At 32.3% G+C, this 24,502-nt stretch overlaps 3 protein-coding genes and 2 pseudogenes across 3 annotated transcripts; 3 read left to right on the top strand and 2 right to left on the bottom strand.

Moving 5' to 3' along the window:
- Positions 1-4,323: 4,323 nt before the first annotated feature.
- Positions 4,324-5,206, bottom strand: LOC149893481 (uncharacterized). The gene is made up of 2 exons (XM_090067075.1): positions 5,063-5,206; positions 4,324-4,896 (listed from the first exon to the last, which is right to left on the bottom strand). The coding sequence occupies exons 1-2, from the start codon at positions 5,204-5,206 to the stop codon at positions 4,324-4,326; spliced, it is 717 nt and encodes a 238-aa protein (XP_089923201.1).
- A 6,548-nt stretch (positions 5,207-11,754) lies between these two features.
- LOC145187996 (large ribosomal subunit protein mL37-like) lies at positions 11,755-13,523 on the top strand. Its single transcript, XM_080064544.2, has 2 exons — positions 11,755-12,439; positions 12,923-13,523. The coding sequence occupies exons 1-2, from the start codon at positions 11,785-11,787 to the stop codon at positions 13,447-13,449; spliced, it is 1,182 nt and encodes a 393-aa protein (XP_079920670.2). The 5' UTR covers positions 11,755-11,784; the 3' UTR covers positions 13,450-13,523.
- A 2,739-nt stretch (positions 13,524-16,262) lies between these two features.
- On the top strand, positions 16,263-16,890 carry LOC149893480 (uncharacterized; annotated as a pseudogene).
- Positions 16,891-17,148: 258 nt separating this feature from the next.
- Positions 17,149-17,939, bottom strand: LOC149893479 (uncharacterized; annotated as a pseudogene).
- Positions 17,940-20,098: 2,159 nt separating this feature from the next.
- Positions 20,099-20,533, top strand: LOC149893478 (uncharacterized). The gene has a single exon (XM_090066905.1). The coding sequence runs from the start codon at positions 20,099-20,101 to the stop codon at positions 20,531-20,533; it is 435 nt and encodes a 144-aa protein (XP_089923031.1).
- The last annotated feature ends 3,969 nt before the right edge of the window (positions 20,534-24,502 follow it).

Below are 24,502 nucleotides of genomic sequence, written 5' to 3'. Positions count from 1 at the left end.
TTTAAGGGCTTTGACTTTTATAAAAAGAGTAAAAATGTAACTAGTTGATTTAAGTAACAAATGTAAACGGTGTATATGCTTATCTTTAAAATATAATTTATAATACGCAATCAGTATTATTCGCGATTACAGTTGGTAGCAGAGGGTAGTTTTCTTCACAACGGAAAAATGGTAAAAAGAAGAAATCAGAATTTAACGAACCATTTGGAAGATCAACTAACCGTCTAAAGTGAAGAATCGGCATTAAACAGGAAGAAAACGATTTTAAATTCTACGCAAACTAAACATCAAGTTATTCAGCTTCTTGAAGACGATGATCCCACATGTAAAAACTAGTTACGCGAATTGACACATCAATTAACAAAGGCATAAAACCAAGTTCTCAAATCAAAAGTTTCTGGAATCAAAAAAAATATTTAGAAAAGTTCAATCAAGAAATTAAAAGAATCAATGGCGAGTTCATGGAAGCGGTGAAACATTTAAGTAGATGGATATTGTCCAATGGAAGTGAAAAATCTAATTTTGACCAAAGGATGGATCAAAAGCCAACACTGGAAACGGAAAAACAACAAAGTGATCAATGGTCCAGTATTCAAAAATTGAAGGACAAAGAAAAAGATAATAGCGAATATGAATCAAACAAAGTTAAACATAGCCTGCGTACAACATTGTGCGTGGGGCTGAAATATGCTGCCTTAGAGTTGTCATGCCGCTGAAACTCAGCCTCCAAAATTTTCAAGAAGCGGTTCTGAAGATTTATCACAGCTGTTGCCATTATTTTTTCTTTCTGAGAATTTCTCTTGGGTTTATATATAGGCTTCATAGACTTCTAAAAGAATGTCAAGTCATTATGACCGGCTTACCCAAGTTCTAAGGAACACAGGTTCAGAATTGGATGAGACGCTACCCCCTTGACGCAAAGTAAAATTCCGTTCTCATTTGTGAGGAAAGCCGCCATTATGGAATCTGATGATGTTTACCGTGCGGCTAAGAGCCATCTCAGCTGTATAAAGAATTTTAATGTGTTTCCTACACTTGAGACAGCTTTCAACCATATGATCCTTGAGAATAGAGAGAAATTCGATCTGTATGTTGCAGGATTAAATAGATCGAAGCGTAAACTATTAAAAAACGTCTGAGTAGCATTGTTTAAGCCGATGACTCATTAAAGTACGTGCCTACCCTCCGCAAAGGGAAAGCCGCGAGGTCTGTAGATCATAATTTCTCATCAACTCCATTTAAAACAACCGCTTACATACAGGAGAAGACAGGCAAAGACCATACTGTTTATGTTAAATGGGATACCGATAAGGCCAGAGCTGTAAGTGAGGCACTAGTTTCTGGCTATGATAACATGCACACCTACTTTAATGCGCTGTATCAGTTTCGCTGACACCTAACTGTGCTTGATGCTAGCCAGTAAATTCTTGATTATTGCAAGAGGAAGCGATCTAATTCGAAAGCATAATCAGTACCAGAAAAGCAATCAAATAATGAGAAATCGACAAAAGACGCTTCTACATCATGCGAAAGAAATAATTGTGGTAGTGATAGCTGTGGTAGTGGTAACTGCCATTGCAATGACTAATACGATTGCTGTACAGCAGTGATAGCTTTGACTAGAGCGATTGCCGCGGTAGGATAAATTCAGCTAGTTTGCGAACGCTCGCGAAGGCCACTAATAGCCTATCGGGGGGTAGTCAGAGTGTTTAGTCTGTCCATGCAATTAATGCGCGCCTCTTTTATCCTGAGTTTCACTCCTTATTGATGGCTGTACGATTAACCAACTATGAAGGTGGCTGAAAATTGGCACTGTACCACTTTTAGTTAGAGTCTTATCTGGCTATTCATATTCTCTTCAATGGATAAGAGACTGTCTTCAGTATATTTTAGCCCAAAAGGGTACTGGTAAGGGATGCCTGTCATGAAGAAATGCGCAGAAGCTGCTAAAGTTTCTGAAAATGTTGCTGGCGAATGGTTGAAGAAACAGGCTATTTAGCAGATCTACTAGCCAGCCTCTTGCTTATACTTAGGCCTATTGTTGATGAGAGCAAACCTAATGCGATTCACCAAGCAGACTTACTCTATCTACCACATAACAAAGTCAGCAGCCGCACGTTCAAATATGCTCTGGTATTGTCGACGTGGCGAGCACTTACTAACAAGTCCGTGGTAGAAGTCGCTGATGCTATCACTCGCATATTCAAGCATATTCAGTTTCCTTAATACTACTATTTAGATCCTAAAGAAGCATGGTGTACAGGTGCGGGTAGCAGCTACAGGAAACCTTTGCGAGCAAGGGATAGTAGAGCGTTCGGCGTATGTTAAAGTATGTTAAAGAGATGTTGTTGACAGCACATGGATTTTTTGAAAAATGTAATGGGTGGATGAGATCACTGCCATCATTGCTAGCCTCCCTTAACGACGAGCCGACCAGATTGTTACGTATTAAACCAAAAGACTCTATCAAGGCAGTGAAGGTCTATCACTTACCATCACAACCAGCTCGGAGGGTTGTTGGTCTCAAGGAGCTTATAATGTCTCCTGGTGCTCTCGTGCGTTATCTCTACGCGCCAGGTGAGCTTGATGTTGGGCATCGTTGCGCTACCAACCCTATCTGGTCTATTACTACACACATTATAGATTAAGTCCTGAGGAATGAGGGGCAACCCGCAACTTATAGACTCACCGATAGGCCAGCCAGACGATTCGTCCGTGAAGAATTATACATAGTTCCGGATGGTATAGAGTTACCACCTGAAAGGCTCACTCAACACGTAGTGCGTTGCCGTAGGTACGGATTATGATCCCGTAAGACTCTATCCATCTTTTGGTATCATTCGGGTAAAGAGATATCTTCACTTGCTCGTATACATAATCTGACGTCCCTGACTCCGTATTGCAACTTTCGAATTTTTTATCTCCTTTTGTTTTCCTAGACAGTTTTGTATGATTCGTCTTTGAGTTCATCTTCGACCACAATTTTGCTAACCTTCTTTGCCTTCTTAATATTTTTTACAGCTTCTGAAACTGAATACATTTTCGGTCTTAGTCCAACGAGATCATATATGCGTCAGACCTTACACTCATCTTTGAACTTTCCGACAAACATTTTGTTTTGTTGCTTGAGGAAGAAACGGTTCATAAGGTATTCACTGGAGTCGTATCAATCTTCGCTGCTCCGCACATCTTCATACATATCATCTGTCTCGGCCTCAAACATTAAGCTGTCCGTATCAGTGTACAGCAGCTGCGATTTCAAGCTATACCTGGCCATTATCTGTTTGTACCAGAAGTTATACATTAGACTATTCCACATTTCTAGTACGGGTTGTCCAACAAAGATTGGTCTGTTAAGCTTAGGAACTCTTTTTTTGCTGTAAATAGTTGCTAGATTATCATTGAATATCCTGTGCGATTGGTATGTTGTGTCATCAACTAGCATTCGAAATAGGTCCGTCTGGGTCGAACAATATCAACACGCACACATTTCCTGATATTCTCCATAGTTTCTCAATATACTGTTGTTCAACACCTTGAAAAAGTCCTTTTCAAAGTTAAAGCTGGCTTTTTTCTTCAATTCGGTGTTCACATTGATGTAATCAGCCATCAAAGTCTCCTGCCTAATAGGATAGTCGTGTATATCATGTAGCACTCTCGGATAGTCGATGTCCACCTCTAGTATATATCCTTTAGGCGCATCGTCAGCTGTTCCTAGAACATCTACAAGCTGGCACCACTCGAACCCATCCTGGCTGGACCCACTCGAACCCACGAACTGGTAGCGGTTGCATCATAGCTCAACCATAGAGGTTGTTGGCGTCCAGATATGCTATGTAACTGTTAGGCTTTGAGGCGTTATATTCGAGACACCGTGGATTGTTAACCCTGGCAAACCTCTTAGATACCATGGAGATGCCACCTCGGAGATAGACGGGACCTGCTTCAATAAGATATGCATCGAGCTCTTTTCAGGTGTGGCTGAGGGACCTTCAGCTTGCAAGTTTAGACATTCAAATTCCCCATATATAATGAAGGTCACTGGTGTCTGCTTGTATTTATTCACAGATTTTAGGATATTTTTTCCTTCCTCCGCCATCAAAGTCATTTGAGGTTTTTCCTCAATACCAAGGCAATTCTTACAATGTTCTTTCAAGAGGTCCATCCTTGAGAATACATGCAAGGGTGCTTCATTCCTTGATGCCTATTATGTTAGAAGCACATACCAGTAAGGCTCTTGATCATGCTCTGATCAAGAGCCTGGCATGAGTCTTCTCTGGATTTGCCTTATCTGATATTAGTTAGAGGTTTATAATAGGGTCTTCATTCTCGCCTTCCTTGCCTTCCTTGCCTTCCTTGCCTTCCTTGCCTTCCTTGCCTTCCTTGCCTTCCTTGCCTTCCTTGCCTTCCTTGCCTTCCTTGCCTTCCTTGCCTTCCTTGCCTTCCTTGCCTTCCTTGCCTTCCTTGCCTTCCTTGCCTTCCTTGCCTTCCTTGCCTTCCTTGCCTTCCTTGCCTTCCTTGCCTTCCTTGCCTTCCTTGCCTTCCTTGCCTTCCTTGCCTTCCTTGCCTTCCTTGCCTTCCTTGCCTTCCTTGCCTTCCTTGCCTTCCTTGCCTTCCTTGCCTTCCTTGCCTTCCTTGCCTTCCTTGCCTTCCTTGCCTTCCTTGCCTTCCTTGCCTTCCTTGCCTTCCTTGCCTTCCTTGCCTTCCTTGCCTTCCTTGCCTTCCTTGCCTTCCTTGCCTTCCTTGCCTTCCTTGCCTTCCTTGCCTTCCTTGCCTTCCTTGCCTTCCTTGCCTTCCTTGCCTTCCTTGCCTTCCTTGCCTTCCTTGCCTTCCTTGCCTTCCTTGCCTTCCTTGCCTTCCTTGCCTTCCTGCTCTCTGATATGCCCTTCTATCTTGCTAATATACATTGGATGCAACTCATTACTCCATCCGAAGACATTCACAAATAGCCTTGAGTTAAGATGCTCAAATTTTTCGTGAAATCAATCCCTGTGAAGTTTAGCTCACCCAGGTGCTTGGATTGTATGGTCAACTCAAAACATCTGTTATTCGTGTTCCTCACGTTAACAGCGTATCTCCTTGGTATACCACTAGGTATCTCTACATAGCTGATACCTCTGAACGGCATATACTCTGCAGAGCTAATGAAAATAAGTTTGCATCGTTTTATTGACCAACTAGAGTTAGCAGACGTAAAAGACATCATCTTTTCCGATATCACTCTTACGAATATTTTGTGAAACTCCTCGATATCGTCATTATTTAGTATTGGTACATTTTCGGCCCTCAGATATGCAGTTATGGTTGTAGCATTTGGCTAATCCTCAGCGATCTTGTCTCCCCTTTTAAATACTGTAGCAAGCATATACGAAAATTTTCGCCCTTCTTTCTCTATCTCCTCCTCCAGAAGTTCAACAGTTTTTGATTTTATGACTAACATCAGTTCAATTGGGAATAACTCAATTTTATGCCCTTGTCGTGTAGTGGCTTTAGATATCTTAAGTTAGTCGGTACTCTTGTAAATTTCGAAGTTCGGTAACTCTTTCTTGCTGAGCTTCTGATCTAAAGACTCGTTTTTCTGATCGGTTGGCTCAGGCTCATTTTTTTGATTGGCTGATAGTGACTTTTCTGGTATCAATCCAAAAAACTCACTTTCTTCCTTGCTGAGCTTTTGATCAGGCTCATGCTTTTGATAGGTCAATGGCAACTCTCCTGGTGTTAATCCTATTAACTCACGTTCTTCCTCGGTGAGCTTTTGATCTGGAGACTCGTGTCTCTGATCGGTTGTAAGAACATGCTCAGGCTCATTTTTTTGGTTGGCTTATGAAGCCACCTGTTTTTTGAAGGCTTCGAGGTACTCGTCTAAATTTATTATTTTATCTGTGAGCAAGCTCTTTAGTTCTTGCACTACGGAGTTTTACGTGTTTTATAATTACTATCTATGCTATATATAATCTCTAATAGTAAAAAAATATAAACTGTTCATGTATTTCACACAATCCTAAAGCCACTCGCAAGTTGCGTCGAGCTATTTATGGTTAAGAGTTGTAAGAACATTCTTGAAGGCTTCCAGGTGCCAATATATCTCGACACGATGCTAATAAGCTTAAGGCAAGTTTAGAGTTTTTGGATATCTAGATTTTTCCACTTATGCGAAAAACAAGAATCTTGCAGACATTTTTCGATAGTTGGTTACGCTGATCTTATTTATCTATCAGTTTTTCCTAGAAAAGGGTGACTTGATTTGTATAAAGAGACTGAGGTGACCACTTCATTACTTTCAACATATTTTTCTTCTTTTTTGGAGTCGGTGAAAAAAGTGAGAGATGTACGTAGGGCCATTATTTGTTAGAATATAAAGCAGAGCCAATCAAATATGGTAACAGGTTGAATAGTACTATGGAGCGTTATGTAAAGATGTTCTTTCTTCATTATCTTAATAATTTTTAAAAAATTTTGCAATTCTATTTGAACTTTTACTTTTAATTTTTTGTTCTTCATTAAAATAATTTTAAAACACCATATTATAAACAATCGCGTATATTTTAGTAATAATTTTCAGATGAGAGATCTTTATGACAATTGATTAAAATAAGAGATCGTATATAATCATAATCGATATATTATAATGATTAATATTTTGATTTATAATTAAGTCAAGAAATTTTTCACACAATTGATTTTAGTTTTTGTCAATAAATAGTTTTCTGAGAAAAGTTGGAATCATTTATTGGGTGAGTTAAAGTTTGCCACCTTTTATTGGGCAAAACAGTGAAAACTTAATTCCGCTCCATATCGAAGCTTTAATTTTATTTCTAAGATAAGTTGATATTTATCATTGTCACATTTTAAAAAAAAGTAAGCTTGTTTTTGTTCTAGATTTCTCCATTACATGAATATATACCTAATTGGTATAAACTCTCTATCTTTTAATGCTGATTCTAGGTCCCCGAATACGGAGTCCTTAGGATGTATGCCCTGACAACAAAAACCAAATAGTTTTTGCATGCAGTATTAGCGCTTGCATGCAACATTTTCTGTCCATACTTCTTTCATCAAAAATTGTAGTTGAAAGGCTCTTTGACGCCCTCCGGAGATCATTGACGTAGATTAAAAAAAGTGGATGCAAAAAAATTGACCTCGCAAGTGATAGAAAAGGGACTAGTGAGAAAAGCTCCAACTAGTCATTTGGTGCTCTTTGTAAAAGCCCTAATTTGAAGAATATTTACATAATACAGGCAAACGACATATGTTTATGGACTTTAATCAATTTAATTACATGAAGAGCATAGGAAATAAAAATGAAGTGAAGACTATGAAACTTTTACTTTGCAAATCATACATACAAGATAATAAAGTATAAGACAGGTTATAAACTTGCCAAATTAAACGTACTCATTAACAGTATAAACAAGAGAGATATACTATTAATATTTCGTATTTAACTGTTAAATTATGAAAGTCATAAACTTTTTTGTTTTACTTATTTGCTGCTTCAATCTTTATTTCGTTTTCATTCATGTTTTTTAATGATTTTTTTTTTTCACCAGACTGTAAGAAAGTATCGAAGTTTGAAATGCAAATGAAGGCTTTCAAATCTTTGCTTGGTTTTTTTTTCTTTTAAAACTTTTAAGGCAAGTTTTTTTAAAAAACTTGTTTTCTCGCTATTGTTACAATTTGAATTATAACGAATTCTATAAAATAGCAAAATATACAAAAGGCCAGGTTAATAAATCAACCGGCTGATTTGCATTTATTTAACCGGCTGATTTGCATTTATTTAACCGGCTGATTTGCATTTATTTAACCGGCTGATTTGCATTTATTTAACCAGCTGATTTGCATTTATTTAACCGGCTGATTTGCATTTCAGTTTCAAAAGCAGGTTTACTTTTATAGGAGAATGTTTTTTGAGTTTCACTTGATAAATGAAATTGTTTTTTCTTTTGTATAATTTGCTATGATGTAAACTGACCTACGATTATAAATTGATTCCGATTGCTTCAAGGCTAATTTTGAGCTTTCAATTGTGCTGGCAAAAGTCGAGCGGAATAAAGTTCGGTGAACAGGCAGACCAGCTCATTCGTTCAATTGCTTCTTTCTCAAGCTATTTCACTATTTGCGCAATATGAACGAGGACAATCGTATATAAAATAAATTTGGGGTTAATTGAAACAGCATATCAATGAACAATAGACTACTTATTAAATGTAATAATTTAAAACATTCCACCATAATTTTGGGATATTTAACAAAAAAATCTTTCAAATCATATCAATAAACGTCCATTATCTAGACTCGTCTCTAAAAAATACACGAGATCAATCCTAATTGTTTCAATTTGAGTATTCTAGTCCCCAAGCTCTTTGTGCTTTTCTATAAACATAAACCTTTGATTTTTAAGTGAACATAAATTTTTTTGAGCATATACACCTTTTGCATGAAAATAACTTTTTACTGTTTGAATTGAGATTAGACATTCTATTTTTAATGGATGTTAATTTTCCTGCGATACATTTCTTTTTTACTACATTACATTTTATTCCACATTTCATTTTTCAATTTTTTCTAGCAATTACAAACAAATACTGATTGACTTTTGGAGTTGTTGATGATCTTGACTTTTTCTTAAGTTGAACACTTTCTATAACTAGAAAGTGATTTCAGAGTCGCAACATGCTTCGTTTGTCCAGCTTCCAATCTTCAAGTAGGTCTCCGGTGTATCATTTTGCTTTAAGACTTTAAAATTGTTTCCCTGAAAAGGCATCAATTTAATCACAGAACACATCGCTGATCCAGTTCAACAGCGAAACATCTAAAAATCAGATGTTTTTTGAGAAAAATTACTTTGACGTAATAAAACCCAAAGAGTATGCCTTTTATACGAAGAACCATTTGAATTACTTTATCAAATCTGCTGAGTAGGACTATATATGGTAACTTTTATTTCAAATAAAAATAGCTGAAGCCTAGAGAATGTCAATGCCATAGTACGGCGTAGTATTCAAAAGAAGTATAACCTGACAATTTTTTCCTTGTTGAAAGAGAAAAACGTAATAATGACAATATTCAACAAGAAATTAGTAACAAACTAAAAAATGATAAATCAATAATGAACCTATTATCAAAGATAATGAATTGAGCAACGCAAATGTTATACTCGAAATGAAAACAGTGTGATTTTTTTAAATGAAAAAATCGCAAAATTTTATCTTTTGTTTTGAGAAAGTCTATAGCAGTAAAGTTTGGGATTCGTTAAGAAATGAAAGTTTTTTGTTGGACGGATCAACCTCACTCTTAATCCAAGACTACTCCATAGAATAAATGGAGATGGAAACATGCGCTATGAAATGCAGGAGGAATTGAATAGCTATTTAAATATGCCAAAAAGACTCGTGCTTATGATACTAAAATGGTTCAAAATGCGACACGGGCAACTGACGCGGAGATTATTGGATGTGCTTCATTTATGGAGGTATCTAAGTATTGTGAGGGCGGCGTTTTTTTTATATAAATATAAGTATTTTATTTCTTTATTTGTGTTTATTGTTTGTTAAGTATTATAATGAAGGTAAGGGATTAGGGATGTATAGGTTGTAGAGTTGTGTAGAAGGGTTAATGGAGGTTTGAAAAGGTTTGATGGCATGGGGAGTACTTGGTTGAGAAAGGGCGAGGTTTGGGGATAGTTTGGTTAGGAATGAGCAAGGTTTAATTGGTAAAGGGCAAAGGTTCTATTTGCCTTCCTCAATATGTTCTATTATGTAATAAAACTCAACAAACGTCCTATTAGTTTGTAATGTTTAGCACTCTTTTTGTCATAACATTTACATAATACAAATAATATTCTCTTACGCTTCTTGCAGTGTTCGATAAAGTTTATGTCAATTACTCCTCTTTTTATACCTTCTTTTTATTGCAAATATATCTTCTTTATTTGAAACTTCTGGTTATTCTCCTTTAATTAATATTAAGTTCTTCTTCTTTTCTTCTTTTATTTAACTCCTTATTAAATTGCTCATAAAACTGCTTGTTCATCAAAGTATTTTTCTTATCACAAAATTCTCTCTCTTTTTAAAATTCTTCTTAAAACTTTGTTAAAACTTTATCTTTAAAACTTCGTCTTCTTTTCTTCTTCTCTCCTTCCAAAGAGACGACCGTACTCATCCGTCGCTCTAATCGGTCCTTATCCCCTCTTTTTTCAAAATTTTTATAGTTTTTTGGTTGTTTTTGGTTGCGTTACTTATTCATCATTTATTTTTATGACAGACTGAATTAGTCTCCGTGTGAACGTCTTTTCTTGGTTGTTATTTTTAACTTTTCTTCTTTTCGTTTTTTCATTTATTTATATGACAGGTAGATGAATCATCGTGTGTTCAACTTTTCTTATCGTTATTTGTAATTTAATTCTCCCTCCTCACAATATACAATAAATATAGCGCGAAAATAAATTGGATGATGACCAACCATTGAGTTAAAGGCTTAATAATTTGCATGAGTATTCAATATTTCTAAATTACTAAACTGGAATCTACTTTGACGTCTTGTTTAACAGTTACAAATCTATAGCCACAGTCAAAAGTTTGGAAAGTTATGTAAAAAAAAACGTGATTTTCATTAAATTATCCATTTATTTCATCAAAATATATTAGTAATCATGACAATTGACAAAAAGAATCATTTTTAAATGTAATTGTTAACTCATCAATTTAATACTTCGTATGGCGCCCCCCGAGCTTTCATATAATTAGCTAAACGGGTAGACATTGAGTGAATAAGCTTCCTTAAATATTAAGAAACAATTAGTTAAACTCATTCGTGCTTAGTTTTCACTCGTATTTTTAAAATGACCTCAGCAATTTTTAATAGGATTATGGTCAGGCAAATTACTAAGCCCTAGGCCTCGCGACCTTATCCTTTTTCTCATGTAATTAGTGGGAAAAAAATTCAATTAAAATTTAAGAAGCACTGGCAAATAGATATGATTTAACACGACCAGTTTGGGCATTTTTAAATCACCAGTTTAATGATATAGTTTCAATTTTTTATGATTTTTATGATTTTTATGCAGCTATGTTACATTAAAACGTACAGCAACAACAGCCACCTCCAACCCCTTGTTCACGTAGAATTACAGTCTGAGCATATTTTTGTGCCATTAGTTTGTTTTCCCAATCACTTGAGTTTTTTGCTGAAATAACCACAAACTATGAAGAAAACAAATTCAGTGGTTCAAAATGTTGTTTTAACATACATATAGTATTACCCCTCAAAGTATCTAAAAAAAAAAGTGTTTTTAAATTGATTTTTTAAACTTTCTGTTGATTTTTTAAATGTTCCTAAGTTTTTGCTCGTGCCTGTAGTTCTTTTACTTATGCATTTAGTTCACGATTTTTAAATATTTTTGTGTAATTTCATTTAATGTTATTGTAATTGAATAGTAAATATATCATAACGACAGTAAAAGTTTATTATGAGATTTTTTACCGGGTAGTTAAAAGAATATGTGAAAAAAATTTCTATTAGTAATAGAAATTTTTTTAGAAATTTTCTATTAGTAATAGAAATTTTTTTAGAAATTTTCTATTAGTAATAGAAATTTTTTTAGAAATTTTCTATTAGTAATAGAAATTTTTTTACTTTTCAGCGATTCTATAAAAGGCCATATGTAATAGTATTACATATGGCCTTTTATAGAATCTCTGAAAGGTCTGTTCTGTAAAGTATGTCTCCCCAGAAACTTTATTTGAATGCGGTTTCAAACTACCGCTTAATCACTTTTTAAAAATGGTCTTATGCTCCTTCTCCTCGCGGAACTTATGGCGCACTAAGTGGCAAAATCACAACTTCTTATCAACAACTCTCAATGGCAATTGCGTTTTTTATCAAAAACAAGCACTTACTTCATCTTCTGAAAAAAAAGAACAGTTAGAAGAAGGAATAACTTCTAATAATTACAAAGGCTCTAGAGACATTCCATTTTTATTTCTTCCTCATACTGTGAATAAACCTTTCTGGGTTCATCCGACTTCAACAACTGTCCCTAAGATATTTGAAAAATATAAATGGTTAACAAAAACTGTATCATCAGTTGGTTTACCAGAGGCTAATTATTTAAACAAAGAAGAACCGTCTTCCAAATTTGTTAAAGAATTTGAAAAATCATTTTTTCACACAGTTGCTTACCAGAAATCGTATGCCAATAAAGATCTGCCCCGTCTTGTTCCCGAAAGAATAGACAATTTATTTTTTAACTTTATTAGACTTTCATTACTTGATGGATCTTTAAAAAATCATTTAAAGGCTGAGAATTCTTATCTGTATCACAACCCATTGGTAGAGACCCATTGGACAAGAAACTACAAGTTTTATTATTCAAAGTTCAACCCAAATTATGTACTAAAAACAAGAAACAATTTTGCTATTATAGAAGTTCCAGAAGGTAAAAAAATATTTACTTTGAGTACATTAATGTGAAATACATGCAAAAATTTCACGTACATTTTAGTTTTGCATATATTTATTACTTTTATATGCTTTAACATAAGGTGGCAGTTTCAAAGCTTACACCTCTTACAAAAATATATTTAAATATCAATTGTTTAGTACTCATTTATAAAAGATATACTAAAAACTTTAACTAGCCATTAGTTTATTGTATATTAAATTTTATACTGAGATTTACCAATGTTAACATATTTATCAAATTTATAAAATATTTAGTTTATTATTACTGAATGAATATTACTTGTTCTTTTATATTGTGCTTATGATATTAAAAATGTTTCAATTTACAATTTTAGTTAAGGCTTTTAACTTTGATGTTTATCAGGGATAGCAAGCACTTGTAAAAGACAATTGGTTACAAATAAATATTAAAAATCCAAGAGAAATAGAAAAATTGAATTTTACTTTAATCTTTTAGAGCTGACAAGCGCTGAGGTTCAATCCTTACCCGGTCCATTTGATACCTATTCTATGAATGTTTATCAAAGATCTGTTTTACACCTTAAATCACGCCCTGGAATGGATTTGCATAAGTTTAATCCCATCAAGCACTGTCACACTAGTATAATATTTAATAGTCTTCTTAGGCATGATGAGCAAATGTATGCATTTGGTATGTTTGTAATGTTTGCCCAGCTTAGTGCCCAGGCTCTTGCTGATGGTGTTTTACATGGAACAGACTTAAAGAAGCCTTTAGTTACTCAATGTATAGTAAGTAATGGTGAAAGAGCTACTTTTATGTTGTACCAGTTAAACACCATGAATATGATGGACGATAAAGGTTATTGGAATCGGACTTGGTATACTCCTCTTGAAAACATGTATACAAAATGCGAGAGCTTTCCTTTAGTCTTTGAGACTGCAGAGAGGGGTGAAGTGTTTAAAGGATTTAATGAAAACTTTTGTAAGCTGTTTGCAAGTATGATTAAAAAAGAAACCATGTAGTTAATATTTTTTTAATCTATTTTTATTAATATTACAGTTCAATAAATAATCATGAATTTTTACTTCAGTACAGACAATATTTTCTTGTTTTTCTTTACTTCATTAAAAAACTTTCTAAAAGTTAATGCATCTTGAGAGTTAGCTAAAATATACACATGCCATCATAAATTTAACTTTTTACTTTACAGTTCTATAAAAGAAAGCATTACTTTAATCCAATGTAATATATTGACTGACATAAATAGAAATGAAAATAGCTGTAACCTCCTGTTTGTTGCAGTACAAATGAGACTTAGAGACCAAATTCTCAACCTGATCCCTAGTATTTGAGCATTTAAAGTAGACAATAAAAAAAGCTCTAAGTCAAAATATGTAATGAAAATCTTGATGTGAAGGTTAAAAAGAAAGACTTATAATATTGAGAAGTCTGGCCAACATATTTGCTGTAAGACTTCAGCTATGAGTAGAGTTTGAAAGTTAATGAGATTTGAGTAGACTTGAACTATCTGACTATTAAATACTTGAAATATTTGAATTTGCAAAACTTAAAGAAAAAAAATAATTGGTTTCTAAAAACTCAAGTAGACTCAAGTTTATGACATTTAACATTTGTTTTAATCAAGTTTTTCGAGTCCTCCAACTTTTTTATGTTCTCTAGTTAATTTATTTTTCCTACTTTTAATTCTTCATTACTCTTACAAGAACAATCAAATTAAAAAGCTCTAATCTTTTTCCAAACAATTAGCTGCCTAAGTTTGCTGGTGTGACCAAAGCTTTAAAATCAGAAAACTTTGGCAAAAATTACAAGTAGTTCTTGAACTGCTCAAGTTCAAATTTAATAGTTGATAAACTTTATAAATTTTTGAGTTTTCTCAGGTTTGTCCAATATTTTTATAAAATATATAACTTTAAGAATGGATGCAAGCAATGACGGTTACAAACCATAATTACAATGACAGTTCACTGAAGCTGTTATTTATGTTAAAGAACAGCTATTAGTATTTTATTTATTTGTTTTTGAACAAAGTGGATTTTTTTATTTTTAATTTAACACTATACATTTTTTTATAATTTAACATCAAACATATTTTTATTTTTGATTTAAAATTATATTTACAGTCAATGTATTTTGATTTTTGATTTAATATTACACAATTAACATTTTGAATCGTCGTGTTATTAATATGATGTTAAGAAATCGTTGACATCGTGTTAATAACATGACGGATTAAAAATGTTGGATTGATTGATATTCTCAAATAATTGTGTTTGTTAAATAAATTTGTTGATATTTAAAAACTTGATACACTTGTATAAATTCAATCGAAACATTAAGTGAAAGTTAAAGTTGACAAACTTGAACTCGAATTATTCGAAATTATTTGAAATATTTTACTATTTGAAAAACTTGAACAAAATTTTTAAACTCGAAAAACACACCAAACTGGACGAGCTTGCATGTGCTTAATCCGGGGAGGCACATAAATCTTCGAAACAGGTTCATGGAAGAGATAACTAAGAATTCATCCTGATAATAAAAATAACGATAAGTGCAATTCTTTTTCATACAATAAATGTCAGATTTTTTAATTTTCTTTATTAAAAAGTTCTATGAGATATCTCTTCTGCTTAAATCTATTTCCAGAAAGAAGAAGTTCTTTTAAACAGTAAAAATCGGTATAAAAATTACTAGGGCTTTGAAATATTAAAATATTCTATAAAATCACTGAAATAAAAAAGTTCAAACCAATTTCCCGAAACGAGTACAACTTATGTATGTATGTATGTATGTATGTATGTATGTATGTATGTATGTATGTATGTATGTATGTATGTATGTATGTATGTATGTATGTATGTATGTATGTATGTATGTATGTTTGTATGTATGTATGTTTGTATGTATGTATGTATGTATGTATGTATGTATGTATGTATGTATGTATGTATGTATGTATGTATGTATGTATGTATGTATGTATGTATGTAAGTTGAACTGAAATTGTTAAAGCATAAGCGGTTTTAAAAAATGCTCCCTGCAAGACACTGCTTAACATATTATCCAGTTTTTCAATATTCGAGATACATTTAAAGTTTCTCAAGAACTGGTGTTGTTTTGGCTAGAGTAAAGCTTGGTTTCCAGTAGTTGTAGAAATATCGTACAACAACCGTGCAACATTCGTTTGATTTGTTGTGCGGTAAATTGTTGTGCAAAGCAATGTTTCATTTGCATAAAATTAGCGCAAAAATTTTTCAAAAAAATCAGTGTAAACAAACAAAAAATGGCCATCATAAAAAAAAATGTTTTTTTAAATTATCGACTTATTGTTATACTTTTAACTTTAAGACGCCAAAAAAGCGTAAAAAAAAGAAAGCATATGGTTTAGGTCAGAAAACTATTTAAGAAACGCGTTAAGCAAGGTGCGTTAAGTTCTTTGGTGCAGGAAATGACGCTATTTGATAGGGAATTTTTTTTATCGATACTTAAGAATGTCTCTGAACAGACTAGAACACCTTTTGTCTTTAATCGGATTTTCAAATTTGTTGAAAATCCAAAAATTGTTGTGCTATATGGGAAGTTCTCAAAAAAAAAATCTCTCAGAGCCCCAAATGACATAAAAGAAAGGCAAAATAAATTAAAGAGTTTAATCAAAATTGGAACTTTCCACAATATATAGGAGCTATTGATGGAAAGCATGTACGCATTGAGGCTCCTGCAAAATCAAGTTCTTATTTTTGCAACTTCAAAGGATTTTAAAGCATGATTTTATTAGTCATTTGTGATACTAAATATTGTTTTATAATTTGACATTAGGGCTTATAGAAGGGATAATGATGCTGCCATTTTAAATGCAAGCACATTTGGTAGAGCATTTAGTAAGTGAAATTTTCATTTACCAGAAATGTCTGAAGTCGATCCTAAAGTTCCACCAGTCCTTGTTGAAGATGATATATTTGCACTTAAACCATGGTTAATGAAACCATACCTAGGTAAAAACCTTACCGTTCAGCAAAACGTTTTTAAATACCGCTTTTCAAGAGCACGGAGATCAATTGAAAATAGCTTTTGAATTTTAGGTGTTAGATGGAGAATTTACAAATCTCCAATTAAAGCAAAACCATCGAAAGTGGAAAATATAATAAAAGCTACTGTCTTTCTTCACAACTATTTGCGTTTAACAGATGGAGGACATTATATCCCTACTGGTTTTGTTGATAGTGAAAGTTATTCAGGAATTATTGTTCAAGGAGATTGGAAAAAAGAATTGCAAGATCAAGCATGTTTGCTTAATTTCTCGAAATCAAAAAGTAATAGATCTGTATTTGATGCAATTGCAATAAGAAACACATTTAAAGATTATTTTAATTCATGTGAAGGAAACCTTTTAGAGGAAATTGGACTATGTTCAATCATGTGGCCACAATCTAGTTAATAACTAGAGTATATGTTATTACATATACTTTAATGAACTTACTTTTAAATGACAATATGATATATTTAACAAAGCAATACTTTTTTATTTTTTTAAATTTTAAATATGCCCCAATAGTTAATTAAAAGTTAATAAAATTCGTATATTATATTCCCTGATTTTATTTTAAATGTGCAGTTTTTTTACATCAATTGGTTAAACAAAATAGTAAGCTAGACTGTAATATTTACATTACTTATTCACATTAAAAGGTTAAACAGAGAGGCTAGATTGTTTCACCTTTATCTGGAAACTCTAATTTGAGAAGAAGTGCTTGTATTTAAACTTTTGCCAAAACTTTGGAATAGTTGTTTAATCGCTTTAGCTGTGGAATTAATGATTTCATAAGTAAATAATCTTCATCCTGCTCATCTTTAGCCGGATTTTCAATATTGGAGTTACTTATTTCTAATGATTTCACTAAAGTTTTGTCAAGAAAATCATCAGAATCTAATTTTTTTTTCTTTTTCTTTTAGTTTTGTTATCAGTATGAACTGTCGATTCACTTGACTCTACTTGCACACAAGAATTAACATAATCGTTTTTTTCAGTCTCATCTTCAGATAAATGATTATTTAGCTCCTTGTTCAATGGATCATGAATATTTTCAACTTGCTCACTAACCACCTCAACGTTTTCCTCCAAATTCGTTGTTTCTAATCTAGAATCATAAGGTGAACAAATATTCGATGTTGTTTTACGGTGTTCTATAAAAGTATTTAGCCAATCGAGCTGAAGAAACTGAGGTGGAACTGAATTCCTTCCAGAACCTGATGGGATATTTCATTTTCATTTCAGCCACCTTTCATAACTACTTCGAATGCTTTTATACTTTTCTTCCGCTTGATTAGCAGAGAAGTTTGACAGACAACCAATTTCTTCCCATGCATTTTTCTTTTTCCATTTGTCTTTAAATTCCTTATCAAAATTGTCATACAAAACTGGAAACTTTTGAACTTCGTTCATAAAATCTGCATTAGAGATTTTTTCTAACACACAAGATGGAGCCGTCGCCATGCTTTGTAAAAAAATGGCGATATTTTGTAAACTTTATTGTTGTACAACAGTTAATACGCCGGGTGAATAAAAAAGAGCAGTACGTTGTACGATATTTCTTAAAGTGGACTTATTGAAACGTTCAAAAATCCGCCTAAAGTGGTCTTATTTTAAACGTTTGAAACCGCGCTTAAAGTGGACTTATATGTACACGCTAAGTTAAGTTTTAAAAACAAGTTTAAAAATGTTTTAAATATTCTTTACAGAAAAACATCTTTTAAATAAACTCAGTTAACTATTTCTTTTGATTAAAAGTAGATAACTTTACAAAAAAATTTTTCTGCAAAAAACCTGTGCATTATCGACCTCATTAATAACATTTATCGTATATCTTTAGGAATAAAGATTTAACAAGCTTTATAAGTTCTACCAGTATCAGTTGTATGACGTTTTATGGAAGAAAAAAAATTTATTAAATACTTTTATAATTTATCCACATAAACGCTTCTCAAAATGTAGATCCACTTTAAGTGTTGTTTCGTACAATGACTAAATATACATCGTAAAAAAAACGAATGTTGAAACTCAAAATTATATTATTAAAGCTAAACCAACTATCCGCCAATCTTTGTATAAATCATATTCTAATTAGAAAACTGGTTATTGACTTCTTAATAACAATAGCTTTGCCTAAAAGTTTCTCTAAAACGTAATGTGGCCTTTAAAAAGTCCACTTTAAGTAAAAATCCACTTTAAGCTAAGTTTTTTACTATTTAGAAGGCTTTTACTATTTAGGTTGATCTAACAATATATATATATATATATATATATATATATATATATATATATATATATATATATATATATATATATATATACATATATATATATATATATATATATATATAAATGTGTGTGTATATATATGTAATAATATGTACATAAGTATATACATAAAGTTGTCTTTACTAACCATCAATTTGTGTGAAGGTAGGATTCTTTTCTCTATCTAAAAGCAAGTTTTAATTCACTTATTGAATGCTTTATAGGCTTGTTTCCAGTTCGATGGATATCAGACTTTTTTTTCAACCTTGTTTTCATGTTGGCAATCTTTTCCGCTAATGCTTTCATATCAATCTTTTTCGCCAATGTTTTTATATCAATCTTTATTCCTGTTGCTTAGAACATTTGGTCTTGCATTCTAAAAAATGCATTGTTTTTCTTTACTTTAACGCTTGGAAATTGGCTTTTTTGTAGAAGGATCGGCAATTCGCATAGTATGTTAATAAAAGTTTCATCTTCACATTTGTTAAAACTTAGGCTAGCTATATTATTTTCACTTGATTCAATTGAAATCTGGTTTAAAGTAGCCATTTTTAAACACTAGTGGTTTAAAAAGCTATTTATATCGGCAACGGCATATAGCTTTTACTCCGATGCAAAAGCAGTTGCTTGTGAGCATAAACAAAACTTTATTTACACATTTTTGCTATTACAGCGAGCATTTGCTTTTCGCTATTACTTTTACTCAGCAATTGCTCACAAGCAATTGCTCTTTTTTATTCACCCGGTCTATTGTGTGGTTTCCAATAAAAAAAAAATAAGCTGCGCGTTTTGCAGAAAAATCAAAATACTGTTGCAGAAATAGATTTTTTTCAAAACATACAACCACAGTTGTACAACGTAAAATTTGTTGTACAACCGACGTTAAGTTGTGCAACTTACACTAGAAAATGTTTCCAATATAAAACAAAGTTGTTGTACATTTGTTGTACGACATTCCTACAACTATTGGAAACCAAGCTTAAGAGTAAACTTAAGCTTGGTTTCCAATAGTTGTAGAAATGTCGTACAAAAATCGTGCAACGTTCGTTTGATTTGTTTTGCGGTAAATTGTTGTGCAACGCAATGTTTTCATTAGATTGAATTAACGCAAAAATCTTTAAAAAAAAAACAATGTAAACAAACAAAAAATGGCCTTCATAAAAAAAAATCTCACTTTAAATTATCGACTTTTTCTTAAACTTTTAATTTTAAGACGCCGAAAAAGCGTAAAGAAAAGAAAGCATATGTTTTGGGTCAGAGAACTATCTAAAATTCGCGTTAAGCAAGGTGCGTTTAGTTATTTGGTGCAAAAAATGATGCTATTTGATTAGGAACTTTTTTATCGATACTTAAGAATGTCTCCTGACAGACTTGAACATCTTTTATCATTAATCGGATCTTCATTAACGAAAAAGTATTGTTCCAGTGGAGAGTCTCTCTGTCCATCACAAAGATTATTTATTACAATTCGATACCTGGCTACAGGAGAATCACAGCAAACTCAGTCCTTTTATTTTCGAGTTGGGAGAGCTACAGTTTGTAATATAATCGAAGAAACTTGCTGTTCTATATGGGAAGTTCTCAAAAAAATATTTCTAAGAGCACCAAATGACATAAAAGAATGGCAAAACATCATTAAAGAGTTTAATCAGAATTGGAACTTTCCACAATGCATAGGAGCTATTGGTGGAAAACATGTACGCATTGAGGCTCCTGCAAAATCAGGTTCTTCTTTTTACAATTACAAAGGATTTTACAGAATGTGTAGTTTTTCAAATCAGTTGGTTTAACAAAATAATAAGCTAGACTGTAATATTTACATTTTTTATTCACATTAATAGGTTAAACAGAGAGGCTAGATTGTTTCATCTTTATCTGAAAACTCTAATTTGAGAAGAAGTGCTTATATTTGAACTTTAGCCGAGGCTTTAGAATAGTTGTTTAATCGTTTTAGGTGTGGAATTAATGGTTTCATAAATAATCTTCATCCTGCTCATCTTCAGTCGGATTTTCAATACTGGAGTAAATCATTTCTAATGTTTTCACTAAAGTTTTGTCAAAAAAATCATCAGAATCTAATATAATTTTTTTTTTCTTTTAGTTATGTTATTAGCATGAATTGTCAACTCACTTGACTCTACTTGCACACGAGAATTAACATAATTGTTTTTTTTCAGTCTCATCTTCAGATAAATGATTATTTAGCTCCTTGTTCAATGGATCATGAATATTTTCAACTTGTTCACTAACCACCTCAATGTTTTCCTCCAAATTCTTTGTTTCTAATCTGGAATCATAAAGTGAACAAATATTAGATGTTGTTTTACGATGTTCTATAAAAGTATTTAGCCAATCGAGCTGAAGAAACTGAGGTGGAACTGAATTCCTTCCAGAACCTGATGGGATATTTCATTTTCATTTCAGCCACCTTTCATAACTACTTCGAAGGCTTTTATATTTATCTTCCGCTTTAATAGCAGATAAGTTTGACAGACAACCAATTTCTTCCCATGCGTTTTTCTTCTTCCATTTGTCTTTAAATTCCTTATCAAACTTGTCATACAAAACTGGAAACTTTTGAACTTCGTTCATAAAATCTGCATTAGAGATTTTTTCTAACACACAAGATGGAGCCGTCGCCATGCTTTGTAAATTATGGTGTTGTGAATAACGTCTTCAAGATGCAATTTGCGTGTGTGTAGGTGTTAATATATGCAGGTGCTAATGTGTGTAGGTATTAACGTATGTAGTTGTTAATGCATGTATGGTCTTAATGTATTCAATGTGTTAAAATAAGGCGGTAGTACTGCTGTGTAAAAGGGGAGTGGAGTTTGTAAATTGTATGATTCGCAGTCAGATGTGAAAAATATTGTCAAGTTCATAAAGAAAGTAATGACTCATTAGTGTCTCAGGGGAGGTTAAAATAATTCCTCACAATGGAGATATTTTGTAAACGTTATTGTTGTACGACAGTTATTGTGTGGTTTCCATTAAAAAATAAACTGCGCGTTTTTTACAAAAAACAAAATACTGTTGCAGAAATAGATTTTTTTCAAAACTCACAACCGCAGTTGTACAACATAAAGTTGTACAATAGAAAATGTTTCGATTATAAAACAAAGTTGTTGTGCAACTGTTGTACGACATTTCTACAACTATTGGAAACCAAGCTTTAAAGTGCACAATGATAAGTGTTGCTAACCGTGGAGGCACTTTTTAATTATTTTATTATATAAAACATGATTATTTAATATTAATTTCGATCTCTAATTCAATAGCGTGCTAAGGGGAGGGAGGCGGTCTGCCCCGGGTGTCACCCATTTTGGGGTGACACTCGGTGCCTCACTTCTATAACATACAAAAATACAAAAGTTGGGGAAAATGAATTAAATCACTAGTATAACTTTTTCTTTTTCGGGGATTCCCCATAAGCATTTTTGCTCAGCTTGATGTGTAATTCGGGCGTGTATTGATTGTACAATCTTGGTATGTTAAGCCATAAAACATGAGGTTACTTACCTGACGTGGAAGTAAACCTGATCAACATGGGGCTAGCCTCCCATAAGCGGTCATCAGGATAGTGAACCGGACGACGGTGGGTTTTTGTCTATTTCCGGAAGGGGGAGCAAACTCTGGGACGACGCTCACAGAGTCTCCTCTGGACGGAGTAGGCATGCGTCTGGAAGGCAACTAGCCGGAGGACGGTAAACTAAAATACATAAAACATGAGGCAATACAAAATATAAAATATGACAAAGTTATTTCAGAGTTTGCAGCGGCCAAAGTTAGAAAGAAGATATTTTAGTTATAAACATAGTAACGAAAAATATGATTTTGTGTCTTCGTTGTTATTGTGCTTTGGTATTTGGTATTTGTTCAATATTACAGTAATAAATGTTAATTGCTCCATGAAGTATATGTTAGATTTATTGCTTTTAGTTTTTGATGGGTTTAAAACACCGACTTCCGCCCCGGCTGCCATCCGAGCTAGCCACAGCACTGCTCCAATTAGGGCCTGTAATGCAAGTGGAAATATCTTCTGATCACGGTCGTTTAGACTTTAGAAATAAATGGAAAGTTATTATACGCAAGCGCAGTAGAGTTAAAAATAATTTAAAATTTTTAAAATGGCTACGGATGCAAAACTTATCATTGACAACGAGTAACTTGTTTAATTTTAGATAATTAAATAGGCTTTTAACTATTTTTTCATGAAATTATTTTGAAAATAACTTGCAGCTGTACGAAAAAATTTTTAAAATAAAATACAAGACCTCTGAATGTGAATAATATCTACTTTCAGCTAAAGCAACTTTAGTGTTTTTGTTTACAATTTTTAAACCTTTTTTAAAATATTTTTGAGCGTAGAAATTTTTAAATTTAAATTTATTCAGCAACATGAACCTTTTATCTTTTTTGTATTTTTTGCTTATATGAGGATTCAATTTTTTTTGCAGGGTTAAAAGAAAATCTTAATCATTAAACTTTTGTAACCTGTTGCTATGGTACTCTTTTCCGATGTTACTATATATATATATATATATATATATATATATATATATATATATATATATATATATATATATATATATATATATATATATATATATATATATACATATATACATATATACATATATACATATATACATATATACATAAATACATATATACATATATATATATATATATATATATATATACATATATACATATATACATATATACATATATATATATAGTATAAACACTTATCTATTTTTTTTTTAAACCTTCTGAAGGAGTTAAACAGACTGTCAAAGAACAAAAAACTAGATAAATGTTTGACTTTTTTATTACTGCTCTCTTCTTTAAGAATATTGAGCACTCTATTTGTAAAATACACTAACATTGTTAGTGTATTCGACAAATAGAGAGCTCAATATTCTTAAAGAAGAGAGCATAATATTGTTATATGTTAGTAACATAATATTGTATAATATTTTATAACATAATATAGTTATATGCTAATAACATAATATATATATATATTCATAATTTATATACATAAAATATATATATATATATTATGTATATATACATAATTTATGTATATATACATAATTTATATACATAATATATATATATATATATATATATATATATATATATATATATATATATATATATATATATATATATATATATATTGAGGCAGTGGCCTTATTCTTCACAAAAATATTAATTAACAAATTATATTCAGATTATAATAATGTAAACTGAGGTCTAGCTTTGTTTGTATCTTTGTAACATTTATAACATATAGAAAGAGCACTCCGGTAGGAGCAGGTAAAATCCTTATTTTTTAAAATTCTGTAACCGTTTGCATAGCAGTATATTGGTTAAGTTATTTTACCTAAACATGCATATTGGTTAAGGTATTTTACCTAAACATGCACTGATTTTAAATTATCATTTTTGGATTCTTTCTTGTTTCGGAACCTTAAACCTTCAAACCTTTTTTGAGTGGCGCTCAAAAAATGTCTTTGGCCCACTACATGACGACTTGACCCTGGTTAATGTCACCCAGTGTAGTGCAAATGACAACTGTAAATATCTGAAAGTTATAGGGAAGTTTGATTGTTCTAATGATAGAAATAAGATTTTGCAATATCCGCATAAATGTTGATGTATTAAATTTGTATAAAATTGAATTTTTATTTATTTATGCCTAGAAACTAAATGATGGAAGAAGAAAGCGTGTTAGAATAGGTTTCCAT

Source organism: Hydra viridissima, unplaced genomic scaffold (assembly GCF_058129835.1).
Source record: "Hydra viridissima isolate aposymbiotic clone 2 unplaced genomic scaffold, HvirCarnegie_v1 scaffold_1, whole genome shotgun sequence".
NCBI classification, from domain to species: domain Eukaryota; kingdom Metazoa; phylum Cnidaria; class Hydrozoa; order Anthoathecata; family Hydridae; genus Hydra; species Hydra viridissima.
Note: the sequence above shows the minus strand (reverse complement) of the source record. Positions and strands in the feature narration are given on the sequence as shown.